This window comes from Stegodyphus dumicola, chromosome 3, assembly GCF_044657685.1.
Source record: "Stegodyphus dumicola isolate Sdum_Otavi_A_Nest chromosome 3, ASM4465768v1".
Classification (NCBI taxonomy): Eukaryota; Metazoa; Arthropoda; class Arachnida; order Araneae; family Eresidae; genus Stegodyphus; species Stegodyphus dumicola.
In genome coordinates, this window is record NC_140770.1 from 164,125,604 (window position 1) to 164,141,685 (window position 16,082).

The 16,082-nt window shown below is 27.4% G+C and overlaps 1 protein-coding gene across 1 annotated transcript in view; it reads right to left on the bottom strand.

Moving 5' to 3' along the window:
- Positions 1 to 109: 109 nt before the first annotated feature.
- Hira (histone cell cycle regulator-like protein) overlaps positions 110 to 16,082 on the bottom strand; it is a 127,496-nt gene continuing 111,523 nt past the window's right edge. Inside the window, exons 25-27 of the mRNA XM_085813566.1 lie at positions 15,750 to 15,916; positions 12,807 to 12,898; positions 110 to 11,988 (exon numbers count right to left, since the gene is read on the bottom strand). Of these exons, the coding sequence (XP_085669692.1) occupies positions 11,875 to 11,988; positions 12,807 to 12,898; positions 15,750 to 15,916 (373 nt within the window). The 3' untranslated portion in view covers positions 110 to 11,874. The remainder of the gene's footprint in view (positions 11,989 to 12,806; positions 12,899 to 15,749; positions 15,917 to 16,082) is intronic.

Genomic DNA, 16,082 nt, shown 5'->3' on the forward strand with positions numbered 1-16,082 from the left:
ATATTATGGAAATATTAGCTGTAATTATAAATAATGGCACCATATGTTGAAAAACAGAATTGCATTGTACCAAAGAAACAAACAGGACAAATTATAATTAAAAAGATGGTTCAGGCAGAAGAAGACTATTTATTATACAATTGAAAGCCTCGCAGAGGTAATAAACCATCTGATTAAATTACAGGGGAACACTAAATGTGACAATGTTAAAATTTATAAAATGACAAGTAATTAATGATATCATTTACAATGATTTGGCCCTTCATTTTCACAAATATTGGTCTTTGTGAAAATATACACAAGTATTTTTTTTATTCTTGATGTTCCACAAGTTTGAAACTAAAATGTTTTGCAAGATCAAAATGTGTACCACACATTCGAGTGATTTGATATCATACAATTAGCATTTTTATCACATAACAAAACAGAAACAATATAAATATTTGAGCATAACAAAGATACAAAAATACGTACAAGAAATGCTATCACAAAATGTCTATTAAAGCATAAAAAATTTAAAATACAAAGAAAGGTAAGAAAAGTGGAACCATACACAACACAGGAAAAGAAGTTCCTAGACAAGTGCATAAAATACAAAGATTAAAAATACTGGTTATATTTACTTTTTATTTAAATAATGCAGTTTAATGTCTTCATGTATTCTTTTTAAATGAATTAAGTACTAGTATTATGAAATTAAAATATTCATTTTAGCTTTATACATATTTAAGAAATAATTAACTGCATTAATAAAGGCAAAGCAATTCATTTGTACATAGTTGCTATAAACAGCACATGCATAGTTACATTAATTAATTCATATGTATAATTACATAGCACACTTTATATGGGCTCGAGAGCCCAATACTTCATTCAACCTGCAAAAAACTGTAATTTCTTGCATAAAGTGTATTAGGCAATGTTTTAATTTGCATACCTACACAGCTACAAAATTTACTGCACATTTCTAAATTCTGCAATTTGTACAATTGTTAGAAAATGTAAAATTTAAAATGTTACATAAATTTCTCTGCTGTGCAGCTCAAGGAAAAATGGTTATTTGTAATTAGAGAATTAGTTACTCCTGAGCAAGTTTATATTGCTGAATATAAATATCATATAAATATCAAAATACTTTTAAAAATCTGAATACATTTATTCACAGTAAAATGAAAAACATTCTTAAACTATAAAATATTTTTTAAATATTAAATAAAATTAAATATGTCATTTTTATTACTTGATCATATAAATGACATTCCATAAAGTTCATGATAAAACCATACATTAAAGCATTTCCTTTACAGTATGTATTTCGTGACAATATAAATACATATTTTGTATATATAAATTATTACCTTTATAATATGCAGACATTTATAACATCAAATTATTTCATGCATATTTAATGCAGCTTATGAGCTTCAGTCAAAAAACTAAATCATACCTAGAATACTATAAATCTATTTAATTAAAACTTTATATACAAGCACACATTTTCTGTGTTTGTACACAAGAATAAGCAAAAGGAAAAATTATTCATTACAATTTTATATTCTATATAAGTAACTACATTTTATAATTATAATATTTAACTAAACAGGTTTCATAAGTAATAAATTATTTCTCAGAATCACTTTCACAATGACAATAACTGACTAATTTTATCTTACTTTTTTTTATAAACTGGATAAAGAGGAAGTTTTCAAGCTCTAATTTTAATTTACATATAATGACCAAAAAGGATAAATAGCAATCTACTGTTTGCAAATTATTAGTTTACAACTTTTAAAAATTACTTATTTTCAAAAATTTTCATTTTTATGCTAGAAAACTATTCAGACCACACAAATGGATGAATTTATCCATAATTTGATAATGTTTTGTTAAGCATTGCATAAAACATAATTCTAGCCAACCCATTTCAAAGACACTTGACCTATGTTCTACTTTTAATAAAATGATTTTTTTTTCATCTTTCTAAAACAAAATATAAAAGATTAATTACAATTTCTAAACTGAAATGATGTTATGTACAGATGAAAGATAAAACTTTGAATAAAGTTTTGTACATAACATCATCACACTTTGAACTTTGAATAAAGTTTTATACTTCATCTATACATAACATTCCCAATATTAATGTTTGCAGTTACCTTTAACTATCGCATACACCTAAATTAGCAGTAAGATGTAAACAGATGGTAACTTGTTGATTTCTATTTCTTTTTTTAATAATTTGTATTATTCATATATGTACAAAGAATCCCTTTAACTGAACAGCTTGTTCTTCTGGAGGCGTATAAATTGAAGATTGCTATTAATTTATGCATTTTTCATTTTTCCACTAATCTGAGAAAAACAAAAAGATAAAATAAACAATGTGCATTTTTAAGAATTATTAAATTATTTCAGGTGAATGTGAATGACATAATTATTGGCTTACAATAAAAAATACTTTATTGTGAAACAGTAAATATGACACACACATTAATTTCATTTATTCAAAAACATCTCATCACACACCATTTGGCAAATATATATACTGGCAATATCACATCATCACATGCTGTATAACAAGAGTATCGAGCCTTTAAATATTAACAGAAACATCATTCTATATTTAGTACACGTACCTACAGGTCATTTTTTTTTTTTTTTTTAAGTTATTATAGATGTTGGCCACTACTAAGGTCAGAAGCGGTGGTCACTTTATTATAGAGGCACCTAATAAGTGGGCCACCTTTGCCTCCTACGAAGAGGACATTTACAAACATGCCTTCTCCGGGATTCGAACCCTGGCCCTTGGGTATTGCAGTCGGTTTCCCTAACCATCTGGACAGCCCACAGGTCATTATTTAAATATAAAAAGTGCTTCTTACATATGACCAACACGCAATAGGTTTGATATTAGCTAAACTTGAAAATGTGCATGCATTTTATTTTCAACAAATAAAACTAAATTGAGTTTTACATTTTGTTTAGTGGAAATAAAAAGATTTCCTTATTTTTAATGTACAATCTTAAGAGTTCTGCTATTTTATATATGTATACACAAAACACAGAATGAAATATAAACTTCAGTGTGAACAAAGTTTAAAACTAAAATATTATTGTTGTGGAGGAGATTTGGTGGTATTATATCAATGCATAAATCTGAATTTCATAGGTTTTGATACTCATAGCACATTAAACTGGAATATCACTTCATGGATTCAAACGATCATTTTAACTTAGCAGCTTATTTTGCATTAACTACTGTTAAATTATACAAATAATTACCTTTATATAATTTACCTTTACTATGCTTGTCTTGATTCACTACAAAAATAAAGATTCTAATCTTTAACAAACGTTAAAAGTAAACAAACTTCACCTGAAACTAAAATATCCATAATGTTGCTTCATTTAATGTATTTACAAAGAAAGAGTATTTATAATGTTCTTCATTTATGCATTAAAGATATTTAAAATAACTTCACAAATTTTTACATACTATAAATTTAATATTTATTTCACATTAACTACATTCCAATTATATATATTTTATGCATTATAAGTGAAAAAAATAAAGTATTAGAATACCAACATTTCTTACACTGATAGGAAAAGGAGGCACTGTTCAGAGTTTATTTCTCTTTGTGTAATTTTCTCATTGTTTCAGGCAATAACTAAATTATAAAATAAGCAATCACAATCTCCACGTGATTTTATTCATTACTAGCTATTTACTTTGCTTTCATAAGCCTTTCCCCTATTCAAAAAAATACATTTAACTATAAATTTAAACTGTTAATCTTTGTGAAATCATATTAACAAAATCAACTTTAAGAGTTTAAATTACATATTTTAAATGCAGATTTTTAAAGTTTTGTTTTAATATAATTAAGCTTTTAATGCTGGTAATTTTACATTCTTATTATTAGTCTTACATAACAGATTTGAAAATTTCAAGAATCTTTTAAGATTCATACGAGAAAATTTAGGATATGAAACACCTCGATACTTTGTAATTACAGAAGTCAAATTAATTACAATATTATGTGTGTGTGTGTGCATGCAAGATAAAAAATAGGTAAGATAAACTAACTTGAATTTGCAATAGCCCCTTAACTCTTCTTTATTTAGTTATTTTTTCTTTCCATCTTTAAATAAATAAGTTACTTATAATAAATATTCCAAAGTGTCACTTAAAAATTCAATCTTCTCATAAAATTCTTTAGATACTTAAATAATACTTCAACCAATCGTAACATTAAAATTTGAGAACTGTAACTTAAATTTACCAGTCAAAATAAAGGCAAATCAAACCTGATTTATTCTAAGCCAGGCCTTCATATTGAAAACTTCACATCCTCTCAGGTATGCTATCTTCCAAAGTTGCTGTCTGCCGTTATTTTTTCCCCAAGATGTATTTAAGTACCAGTGTAACTGCTCAAGTAAAGGTGTGCTTTTATGCCAATTTAGCTGCTTTTCAATCAAAATGCTTTTATTACGAACAAAAAGTGTTCGCTGACATGATTACATCTAGTTCTTTATGAATCAGCTCTTTTTTAATATCTACCATGGCAGTAATATCTAAATTATTGCATATACATATGTGAGTAGCCCCCCCCCCAAGTTTGGTTTGATTTTCATCTTAATTATACTTTACAATAATTATTTAAAATTTTAAACATATTTGCAATGAAATTTCACATAATTCTATACATAAAAGGTAAGTATTAAACTGTTACAGAACATCAAAATATTCCTATTAAATGCATTTAAAATCTGAAGCAGAATTAGAGCTTAAAAGAAAGAAAAATTACATTATAAAGGCAGATGACGCAAAAGAGTATTTTTTTATACTTACTGAAGACAGATCCTATTTTCTGACGAATTTATTTAACCTTTTCTCAATAAAAGTAACGATGATCAAAAATAAATTAACATTACAATTTGTCAAACTCTATACAATTTTAAAAATTTACAGTAAAAATTTTTCATTAAAATACAAACTAATATTTTATTTATAAAATAAAAATATTAAATTTTATAATATTAATAAAAATATTAATATTATAAAATAAAAATATTAAAAGCCTTCAGATGTTAACATTTAAAAATTTTTAATTAGTGATTAAGTATATAAAAAGAAAAGAAAACCAGATTATATACTGAATATTTGAGTAACTTAGTACTTTGAATTATTTAACTGTTTGTTAACAAAAACTTAGGAAACTAAGTAAAAGAATTTTTTCAATAAAACAGCTTACTTCTTAAAGCAAAGTAGCAAATGAAATTAAATATATTAATATTAAAAGTATATTTTGAAAATTTTCTTACACTTTTTATTTACATATTACTGTAGTTCACAATATTATTACACACAGATTATTATTAATACTTATTGCTTTTCATACACTTAAAAATTCTAGAAGAATAATCGAAACTAAATAGGAGCTCTATTCATTATCACAATGTGAAATAAATTATTGAAGCACCTTATCATAATACAGCAGCAGCTGAATAATAACTAAAATATTTATTTGCATTTACTGTTAAAATGGTTTTTTCATACAACAAGCTTCATCACACAAAATTTAAATAAATTAATGTAATTAATCCAAATGTGAGAGAGTCTCCTATTAGAAATATGCTTGAAAATCTTAACGGAATTATATATTATTTTTTCTCTTCAGTACTAGGATAAAAGTTTTTTTTTTTTTTTAATTTTTAATGCTCACAGCATATCCTATACAATTCCATCTTCTAATAACATATTATGAATACCAAATTTTACAGAAAACACTTTTGATATCAACAAATGAACTATGGCAATAAAGATCAGAAAATTAGAAAGATTAAAAATTAGTAACAAGTTTAAAAACATCAATTTCAGTACTTCAGCTTTTATGACAGAGAATATAATGTAATGTATGATACTGATATGAGGTTAAATTCCACGTCAGTGGTAAGCAGATTTCATTTCAAAGAGTATTTGAACTATTTCTTTTCTGTTTGACATTTAAAATGCTCAAAATATCATGCTAAGGAGACCGGATGTGGAAAGCTGTTGAATCTGTTTTCTTCACACATCACAAAATATTCCAAGGATATTTGATATCCTTTCTTTTCAAATTTTGAAGAGATGGAACTTAGCTCTTTTCCTTAAAAAGAAGTAAAATCTTATTTCTCAAAGTACTGCAAATTTTGTGTTCCTATTTTCATTTAAAAATTTTCTTTGTTAAAATCAGAGGGAGAAATATATAAATATGAAGACGTTCTCTCTTTAAGAAAATTGTCTTGATAAAACTTGAAAACACTTTGTGATATAACCACATGCTATGAAAGAAACAGGATAATTCCATTAAATAGCAAAACAAGAGATAACTGTAATACAATAGCATGTTCTTTATGAATAAAGCCTAATACAAATAATTACATGGCACTAAGTTCAATAATTATATTAATCATTTCACTGCTGCAATAGAGGCAAAATGTTTTTATACATTTAAATTTTGTGCCTCCAAAAATATACTAATTTACAATGTTTTAAAATACAAAATTACATACATAAATACATGCACAAGACAGACACATATATACTACTTCACAGAACATTTAAATAAGAATACATACACAATGTTAGATATAATACACACATATGAATTGTTTAATATAAACATGCTTTGGTTTACAAGAAGAGAAAAACAAGTTTGTGACTCTAAAAAACAATGATGATTAATAAGGGTATTACAAGTTTTTCTGGACCTACTGTTTCTTCGTTATTGTGCAATTTTAAGCAGATTTTTCGTTAAAAGAATAATCCCATATACTAAATTTAAAAATTGAGCTAAAAATATAGGCAAAATTTCTAACTTCATAAGCAAAAACAAAATGATAAAAAAATTACGTAATTATTGATTATGCTTTGATACTTAAATCATTACACCATTCTTTATTTTTTTTTACCTGGCTGAGTTACTAATAAAAATTTTCAAAACTGAAGAAATACATTAATACTCACTAGTGTATTAAAAAAGTATTATACAAAGAATACCACAGAAAATGCATTTGGCAAAGAAAATTTTCTTTTAAAGCAGTATTTTATAATCCTCTTACATGCATTAATTTTTTAATATTTAGGCATGAAATTTCAATTTCCATTGCATTAATTTAAAAACACATTAAAACTGGATAACTATTTTATATATCATTCAATCTTGTTTTCCACTTGAACTTGTTTTATGAATTATATTTGTTTTACAATTACTTATAAATAGCTGCTTCTCTAATAATTCTTATGCAACAAATGATAAAAAAATTAATTCGCATAAAGGTAATGGAAAAATTGTTTAAACTCCTTTCCATGTGTATGGTTATTAATTACGAATGTACTTAGCATTAAATCAGAATTAATCGGCATTGATAAAATCATTCTTTTTTTACAAAACTCATAAATTTTTCAGAGAAAAAACAACATAAAGCAAGAAATTATAAAGGGTAACAAGATTTGTGCAACACAAAACAAAAAGTTTACATTCAAAATATCACTCTTCACAAGTAAATTCAAATTTGACAAACACAATAATGTACAAAAAATTAATGTTTACGCAAAATTTGAAAAAAAAAAAAACTTAATTACAAAGAATTAAAATACTGAATTAAAATGTGCGATATACTGACTTTAAAATTATCAGAAATTACAAATATTCAAATTATAACACATTATTTTTTGGTATGGAGAATTGGGAGGACAAAAAATTTTTCAAAATTTCTCCCTAAATTAAATATTAAAACAAAATAAAAGAGAAACACACCAATGTAAAATTGGGCAAAGAAACAATTTTAGTTTGGCACACATTTTGAATAAAACTCTATCAATTTCAAGGGCAATCAGACATAATACGCCTTCTTCGGAAACAAAGATATTTTTAAAAATATGTAAGCTACATAACTATTTTATATTGAAAGTTATGGGCAGAGGATAACAAAAATAAACATAGTGCCATCCATCAAGGTCCAATTTTTGCAAAGCAATCTTTTGCTCCACAAGATAAAGGACTTGTTTCTAGTTTCCCTGAAAATCAGCAGAGTTTTATTCCAAATCTGCAGCAAACTAAGACATCTGTTTTTACCCAATTTTAAATATTTAATATTGTTTCAGGCAACTAAATTACTTACATAATATTCCCCTCATTTCAACTTTTAGGAAAAAAAAAATTAAATAATACTTAAAATTTGTTTTTAAGAATGAAAAGCACATAAAATGAACTACATTTTATGCATATTACATATTCTTAGTTATTAGCACTATATGGGGGAAAATAAACAGGAAGAAGCATTAAGTGAAAATAACTTGTTAAAATAGTAAACTTTATTAACTGCAAAATCAATTATGAATTTAAAAAGAAACCTTAATTACATAACAGAAAAACATAAAATTTTCTCACTTCTGTACACTAAAAGAACTTTGCTTTAAACAAATACAGAGGTAAAGTACATAAAACTACCTACAACATATTTTAGACATTGAATTCATCGAGACAAATATGTGAAATAGGAACCTCATTATTCACAATTTTTTTTCACTCCTATACAGAATGAATCTTTAATATATTCATGCCAATTCTACTGCTGCATTCAGATTTAAATAGTACAGTGTTACATCTTAAATGTATTTTAATACCTCATTTAAAACTAAATAATTTATTCATATGCATAAAATTTTAATGCGAAGACTACTAAATAAGAAGAAAATATTGAAACTTAATGGCATAGAATTATAAAATTATTTTTCAGATACTCTCTTGTTATATATTAACAACTGTGATGATGTAAATAATTTAAATTTTTTTTTTTTGCATATTTTAATAAATATGTTCATAACAAATATAAAAATTTTTATAATAAGATGAGTGGTTTCAGAAACATAGCTGTTACGGAAGTATACTGGTATGCCAGGTAACAAAATCATTCCATCGTCATCATCATTGTATGTTTTGCAGCTAACCATACCTTATTTGAATAATTCTTGAAACTGTTAAATACTAAAATATTCCGTTTTCCATGCTCGTTGCACTTATTGTGGTTCCAAAATCACAATTCACACTGTATTTAAAATATTGCTACTTTTGTCATTTTCTTTTACCCAATAAAGTTCGAGGCAGCGAACACTACATGCACGTTTTTAATGAATTTGTAGAGCAGCTTGATGACGCCGAACTGACTGAGGGGTATTGCCAGAATGATGGTGTAACATGCCATACGTCAAAACAAAGTACAGATTTGATCAGGAGTTTCTCCGGGGACTGCATTATTTCCAAAAGTTTGTGGCCTCCTCGGTCACCAGATTTTTTCTTACAGGGTTTTCTGAAGGGTTGTGTCTATCATGATAAACTACGGACACTGGATGAATTAAAGGGCAACATTTCTAGGAAAATAGCAAACATCACTGCAGCACATTGTGGAGTGTTGCAGCCAACATGGAGTGGCGAATTCGGTTATCCCTATGCCAGGAGGGTGGTCATTTTCAACACCTACTGTAGGGTAAGTGATTATAAATAATATTTAATTTATAATATTTACTTGTCATGCTTGGTATGCAACAATCAGAGTTTTTAGTTTTTAACAATGTTTTAAAGGCCCAAGCCATCCCTCCTTGTATAGCATTCTGCAGTTTTTGTTATTTCTTGTTTCTTTTTTTCGGCATTCCACATCAAAAAACGGGATGGACCACTAAATTTCTGTGCTTCTTGAATCTTTTGCCACAAACTGCATTAAAATCGGATACTTTTTAACAAAAACTATAGCCCAATGAAATAGGTCAGTTCTAAAAGAATCACACTGTATAACCTTTGAGGAATGAAAACTAGGGACTTACCTTCACAGGTACAAGTAGTAGTGAAATTTTTATAAGGAAAAAGGCAATTTTGTCTTTAAACTTTTTCGAAGATTAAAAAAAAAAAAAAAAAAAAAAAAAAAAAAGGTAACTTATTGCATTTCCTATTTCTAAACCTCCCAGGACCATTCTTAGCCCGGCTAACACTATATTTTCATAATTAATACCCGAGAAAAACTGTTCTCTCAAAAGTGCTATTGTTTTGACTAAAATACTGTGTTTTGAAGGATTCTGTTAATTTCATTTGCACTTGATGATGAATACAACAGAGCTTAAAAATTAAAGTGCACTGTAATAACAGTATACGATATGTCACAGAAGTCTTTTACATATTTCATGAAATTTCAAAACATGCAAAATAAAAATTTATAATTAAAAATGCTACTAAAATATAGTGTATTTTTATTTAGCAAACAATACAATGAACACTACTCAAGAACTGAGAATGGTTAGGACTGCAGGACTGCGTAGTTATTTCTTTTGTATAAAAACTACTATAAATTATGCATCTTATTAAATAATTTTGATCCATGAATGTAAATTCGAAGGCATTATATACAATTTTTCAACAAATCAAAGAATATTTCTAACTGAAAAAATAACAAATAAAGATTACAAAAATTACTGACATTTAGGAATTTATTATTCTAACATTCACTATACAACAATCTGAATGCAGTAGAAAATAATGACAATTACTTAAATTTGCTTATATCTTTGTCATAGTTCTTTAAAAGAGACAAATGATGATAATGCACTTTCATACTGTCAATGGCTATTTACAAAGTATCACTTTTTCATGGAAAATTATAATCACAATATAGTTTAATGATGAAAATGTATGTTATAAACACAAAGTAAAATTCTAATAAAATTATGAACTACTATTTACAAGAAAACACATTTCATAATTATTTAATCAAGTACATTATTATATCACTTGCAATTCACTATCATTTTTTTCCATGAGCTAAAACCTTTTTCTTTTCTTCATCAGTTAAAAATTAACAACTTTAGAATGCAAAAGATAAACTATTTCTATGTATTTGGCACAAAAAAAATGGATTATTGATTTGTTTTTCATGCAATTAAATCTCTTGCAGAAAAGTTGAAAAACAATGTCAAATTTATTAGGTGTATTTTTAGTTTAACAAAAAAAGAGTGATTACGCAATAAATTGAAGCATGATAAAATCAGACGAAATATGGAAAATATAACAAAAGAACATAAATGGTTTTAACTAAAATAATAATGAGTAAAATGGAATGTAAAACTTCACACTTAACATAAATTTGTTTAAATTATCAAGCTTCAGTAATGAACAGATTTAAACAACCATCATTTACAAGCTGCAGTAGATAAGATTTATCACTTTTTTCACTCTAAATCACTTTCTTTTTCCCTTTAAATCATTTTTATTACATTTTATTCATTGTACAATAAGAGACATTTAATACAACCAACTCTTGGTAAATTCTTTAAAAAAACAGAAAAATGATTGTGCAAAAGAATAACTATTTAAAAATTCAAATAACATCATTAATAATACTTTCTAATTTTTTAAACTCTGGTCAAAAATTTAATATTTAAAAACAAAATATTAAAAATAAATTTTTACTGAATTACTTCTTGACCAGAATTATGCCCTGAAAAATATCAGAAAAAAAGGGAAGGAAATTATGAAAATTTGTATTTATTAATATAATCCTAATAAATTAATTTTAATAATTTTTCTTTACTTTAAACACTTTTATTAAAATAGAACGAAATACAGCTTAGCTCATGGGATAGTCCTTGATCAGTTATGCACATAATGTAGTTGAAATTCACAAATAACAGACATCACATAGTTTATTTCATTCACAAAGAGTAAGCTATTATTAGAATACAATTTGAGCACTTCTGTGGTCTTTAAAATGATGGCAGTATTGATATCCCACAGGTTCAAGTTTTCATTTCTTGCTTTACATATAGAATTTATACTTCATTTATGTTTTCGTATTTTCTAATTGATCCCTATATTCAACAAACAGCCTCTGAAATCGGAGGTTGGATCCAACAATGAGTAAAACATCTTTTAAAAGGTCTCTCTTTTGTAATTCCTATGTTAAAAAGAAAAAAAAAATTAAGTGATAAATTTAGTTATATTTTAATATAAAAATAGTGGCTCTTTTACCATCATATGCTTAAAAATATTTTGATTCACAAACTTTTTAGACAACATTCAAAGTTTTCATCACCAAAAAAGTTTTCAATCCATCATATGTACAGCTTTGTTAACCCAATAAAAGTTTACCAAAACTTCTTTCTTCAAAGTTATGGAAATAAGAAAAAGAGATATAAACATAAAAATTTTTACACTGTCCTTCATTTCACAAATGATTCCATGAATTTACACAAATCTATTAAAAATATTTTTTTATAAATTTAGCAAAAATTTAGAAACACTTTTACAAAAATTAGCATTAAATGATTTATCTTTACTTTAGAAAGTTGTTTTACCCCCTCCCCCTCTAAAAAATTTAAATAAAAGCCCTCAAGTTAGGAAGCTATCATTTAATTAAAGACAACTATAATTAATACTCTAAAATAAAAGGATTACATAATCTATTAATGAAAATGAAAAATACAATACAAATATTAATTAATAATTCAAGCAGAATTTATAAAACGACCACAATTCTATTACATCATTGATGGAACATGCACTTTATGGAAGGCTAAATAAAATAAGAAAATTTAACAAAGATTTTTAAAAAATTGAAATTTATTAATTGAAAACTGAAATCCTATAGTAGTTGTTGCAAACATCTGTAAACCTATATATTAAAAATTTTTTAAATTTAACTAATAACAGTGACTTTGAATAAAGTTATATATATGGCTTACAATGCTATTATAAATTATCTATTATTCTTACCATTATATTTGGCTGCCATTCAGAGCTTTTGGCTGTTTTCACAACAGGTCCAAGAAGACTATCACAAAGATCACGCAATCTTGCTTCTAAACCTAAACAATAAAATATATAATTTGTAAATATATGAAGAAAATGAGATAACATTTATCCATCAGAGAAAAATTATTATTACATAATTAAAATGCTCAACATGAAGGTTTTTTTACCATTTATTATAAAAATATGTATTTACATACTATCTCATCAATTTTAAATTTTGGTTACCATCGCCCATATAAACTGGCACATTTTATATGGTAGCGAGGGACATTATGCCCTTCATTTCTGCGTACCTGAAGGAAACAATTAATAAACCCAATTTATTTCTGCTTTTCGTAAAAACGCTTTTCTCAATTTCTACCATTTTTTTAGACCTTCGCATTTTACCGAAAAAGCTCTGTTTAGATACTTTTAATATAATCTTGTTGTAGATAATTGTTTCAATTAATAAACCCAATTTATTTCTGCTTTTCGTAAAAACGCTTTTCTCAATTTCTACCATTTTTTTAGACCTTTGCATTTTACCGAAAAAGCTCTGTTTAGAATACTTTTAATATAATCTTGTTGTAGATAATTGTTTCAATTAATCGCTGTTCGATCGGCTATATTCTGCTGACCACATGGTGTTCATTAATACACACTTTTTTAATGGTAGGAGCCTATAACTTTGAAAATAATCCACTGCTCGCTGTTCTGTAGAAGGCAAAGTGCAAATTTTAATCATTTTTTTTTTAATGCAGAAGGAAAATACAGGGCTAGCATAAATCTTTCATTCATTTTGAAAAAGCTATATTTTAAAAAGTATTATATGTATACATATGAAATATATATATAAAGAACCACAAACTCACCGAGTTTGTATTCCAGATGGCAGGCTAAGTCCATTATCTTTCCGATTGGATGTGGCAGTACGAGGTTAGTACCTGATGAAAATGTACACTTGCAATCATGGAAATTGAAAAAGATTCACCACAGGTTAATGTTTTCTGTACTGTGTCACAAAGATGCACGTGACGTTTTTCTTCACTGAGTAAACTGCCACCGGTAAAAGTTACCTGCATATCAAAATCGTAAAAACAACCTTGTATTTAGCCTAGGTATAATGAAACACTCAATCGATTTCAAGGGCAGCTAAAGGTCCCTCCTCATCAGGAGAAAGAAATACATAGAAAGAAGAAAATAAAGGAGAAGGAGTCACGAAACACGTGGTCCTTATCAGCACTGCACGTGGTTATAACTAGATTTTTAATCAGAGTTGCACTGGCCGCCTACTTTTACTGAGCCAGGCTATCTGATCGAGCATGAAAAATTAGCAAAGTTAAAATAGGGAGCGAGGGACAAATGTACCCCACACTCAAAATCTGAACTTCAAATAAATTTTAAAAAATAAATAAATAAATTTATTTTTTACATCCCTCGCTCCCTATTTTAACTTCGCTAATTTTTCATGCTCGATCAGATAGCCTGGCTCAGTAAAAGTAGGCGGCCAGTGCAACCCTGATTAAAAATCTAGTTATAACCACGTGCAGTGCTGGTAAGGACCACGTGTTTCTGTGACTCCTTCTCCTTTATTTTCTTCTTTCTAGGTATTTCTTTCTCCTGATGAGGAGGGACCTTTAGCTGCCCTCGAAATCGATTGAGTGTTTCATTATACCTACGCTAAATACAAGGTTGTTTTTACGATTTATATTGTCACATTAGCGTGTTTCTCTTCTAGTCTACTTACCTGCATATGTTGCAGTTGTGGTTGTTCCGGCAGCTCAGTGCTGACTTCAGGAATTTTGTCCTCCAACAAGATGGAGTATCCCTTCATTGGCACAAACCCAGTTCGTGACTACCTAAACGATGAACTTCTGCATTGCTGGATTGGGCATATTGATGAGAATGGCCTAGCTTGCTTCCCCTGGCCTTCCAGATCCCCTGATTTAAGGCTCTGTGACTTCTTCCAGTAAGGGTATGTTAAGGACCTACTTTATGTAAACCCACTTTTGCAGTCTTTAGTCGAGCTCAAAGAAGGCATCAGTGCTGCAGTGCATACAATTGCAGGACTATGCTATAAAATATATGGAATAAGCCCAATTATTGTCTGGATGTGTGTCGTGTTACCAAAGGGGCACATATTGAATATTTGTAGAGGGTGTATAAACCTGGTGAGTTTTGGTTCTTTTCATATAGCTTTCATATGTGTTATGTGTAATACTTTAGAAAATATAGCCTTTTCAAAACGAATGAATCATTTATGCCAGTCCTGTACATCTAACTGATCTCCTTGTTCACAAAAGCAAAATGTGGCTTATCGAGAATTAGTCGAGGTTATATCAAATGAAAGCAGATGTTATGAGAGTAAGTACAGTTACAGCATGCTTATCCAGAATTGGCATTAAATCATGCTGCTTGCCGACAGTTTCACATTCGACATGAAAATATTTAAAAATTTTAAGGAATTTTAAAATGACCGACATTTTATTAACAAAGGCAAAAAATTATTCAATAATTTAATATTTGTATTACATATATTAGAGGACAAAATTTTAATGGGTCGATGAAAAAGACAGTTCCTTTAAAAGGAGCTGATGCGCAAAAAGGGCTGAAAATCCCTCGTCTAGACTCATGGGGTTTAAATTTATGGGCCAAGATGGAATTTATATTTTAACATAAAATATGAATTATTATACATAGTAGGCTAAAATAATAACAAGATGTACAGTGTTATATTTTACGATCAAACATGAAATACCATGATTCTACAACATCTAACTGACCATTAGCATTACTGATTCACGGAATCCTCCACTGAATCAGTACGGATTGGCGGAGTCTCAGCCTTTATGAGCCAAGAAAGAAGTTACATTTTAACATAAAATTATTAACTAAAACGTATAGTTTAAAGTGAGAAAAACATACCTTCTTGTACTAAATATCTGACTAGAGAAAGTAACCAAAATTTGTATTCTTTACTGGAGTGCAAACTCAATGCAGCTGCTAACTGACAATCTAAATGACTTAATGTTCCAATCTGTCTCACATTTGGGTCGCTATTAAGAATGCCTCTCGCTAAACGCATGGCTTTACTGCAAAAATAAAATTTAAACCAATCAACATAAAAAGCAAAACAAAAAATTAAATAAATGTAAATTACTCATAAATGAGAACTGTTTCACTTAATCATTTTGCTGCCATATCATGAATATGTAAGATTAGCCTTTATATTTTTTTTATCTCATTCATATTAAAAAA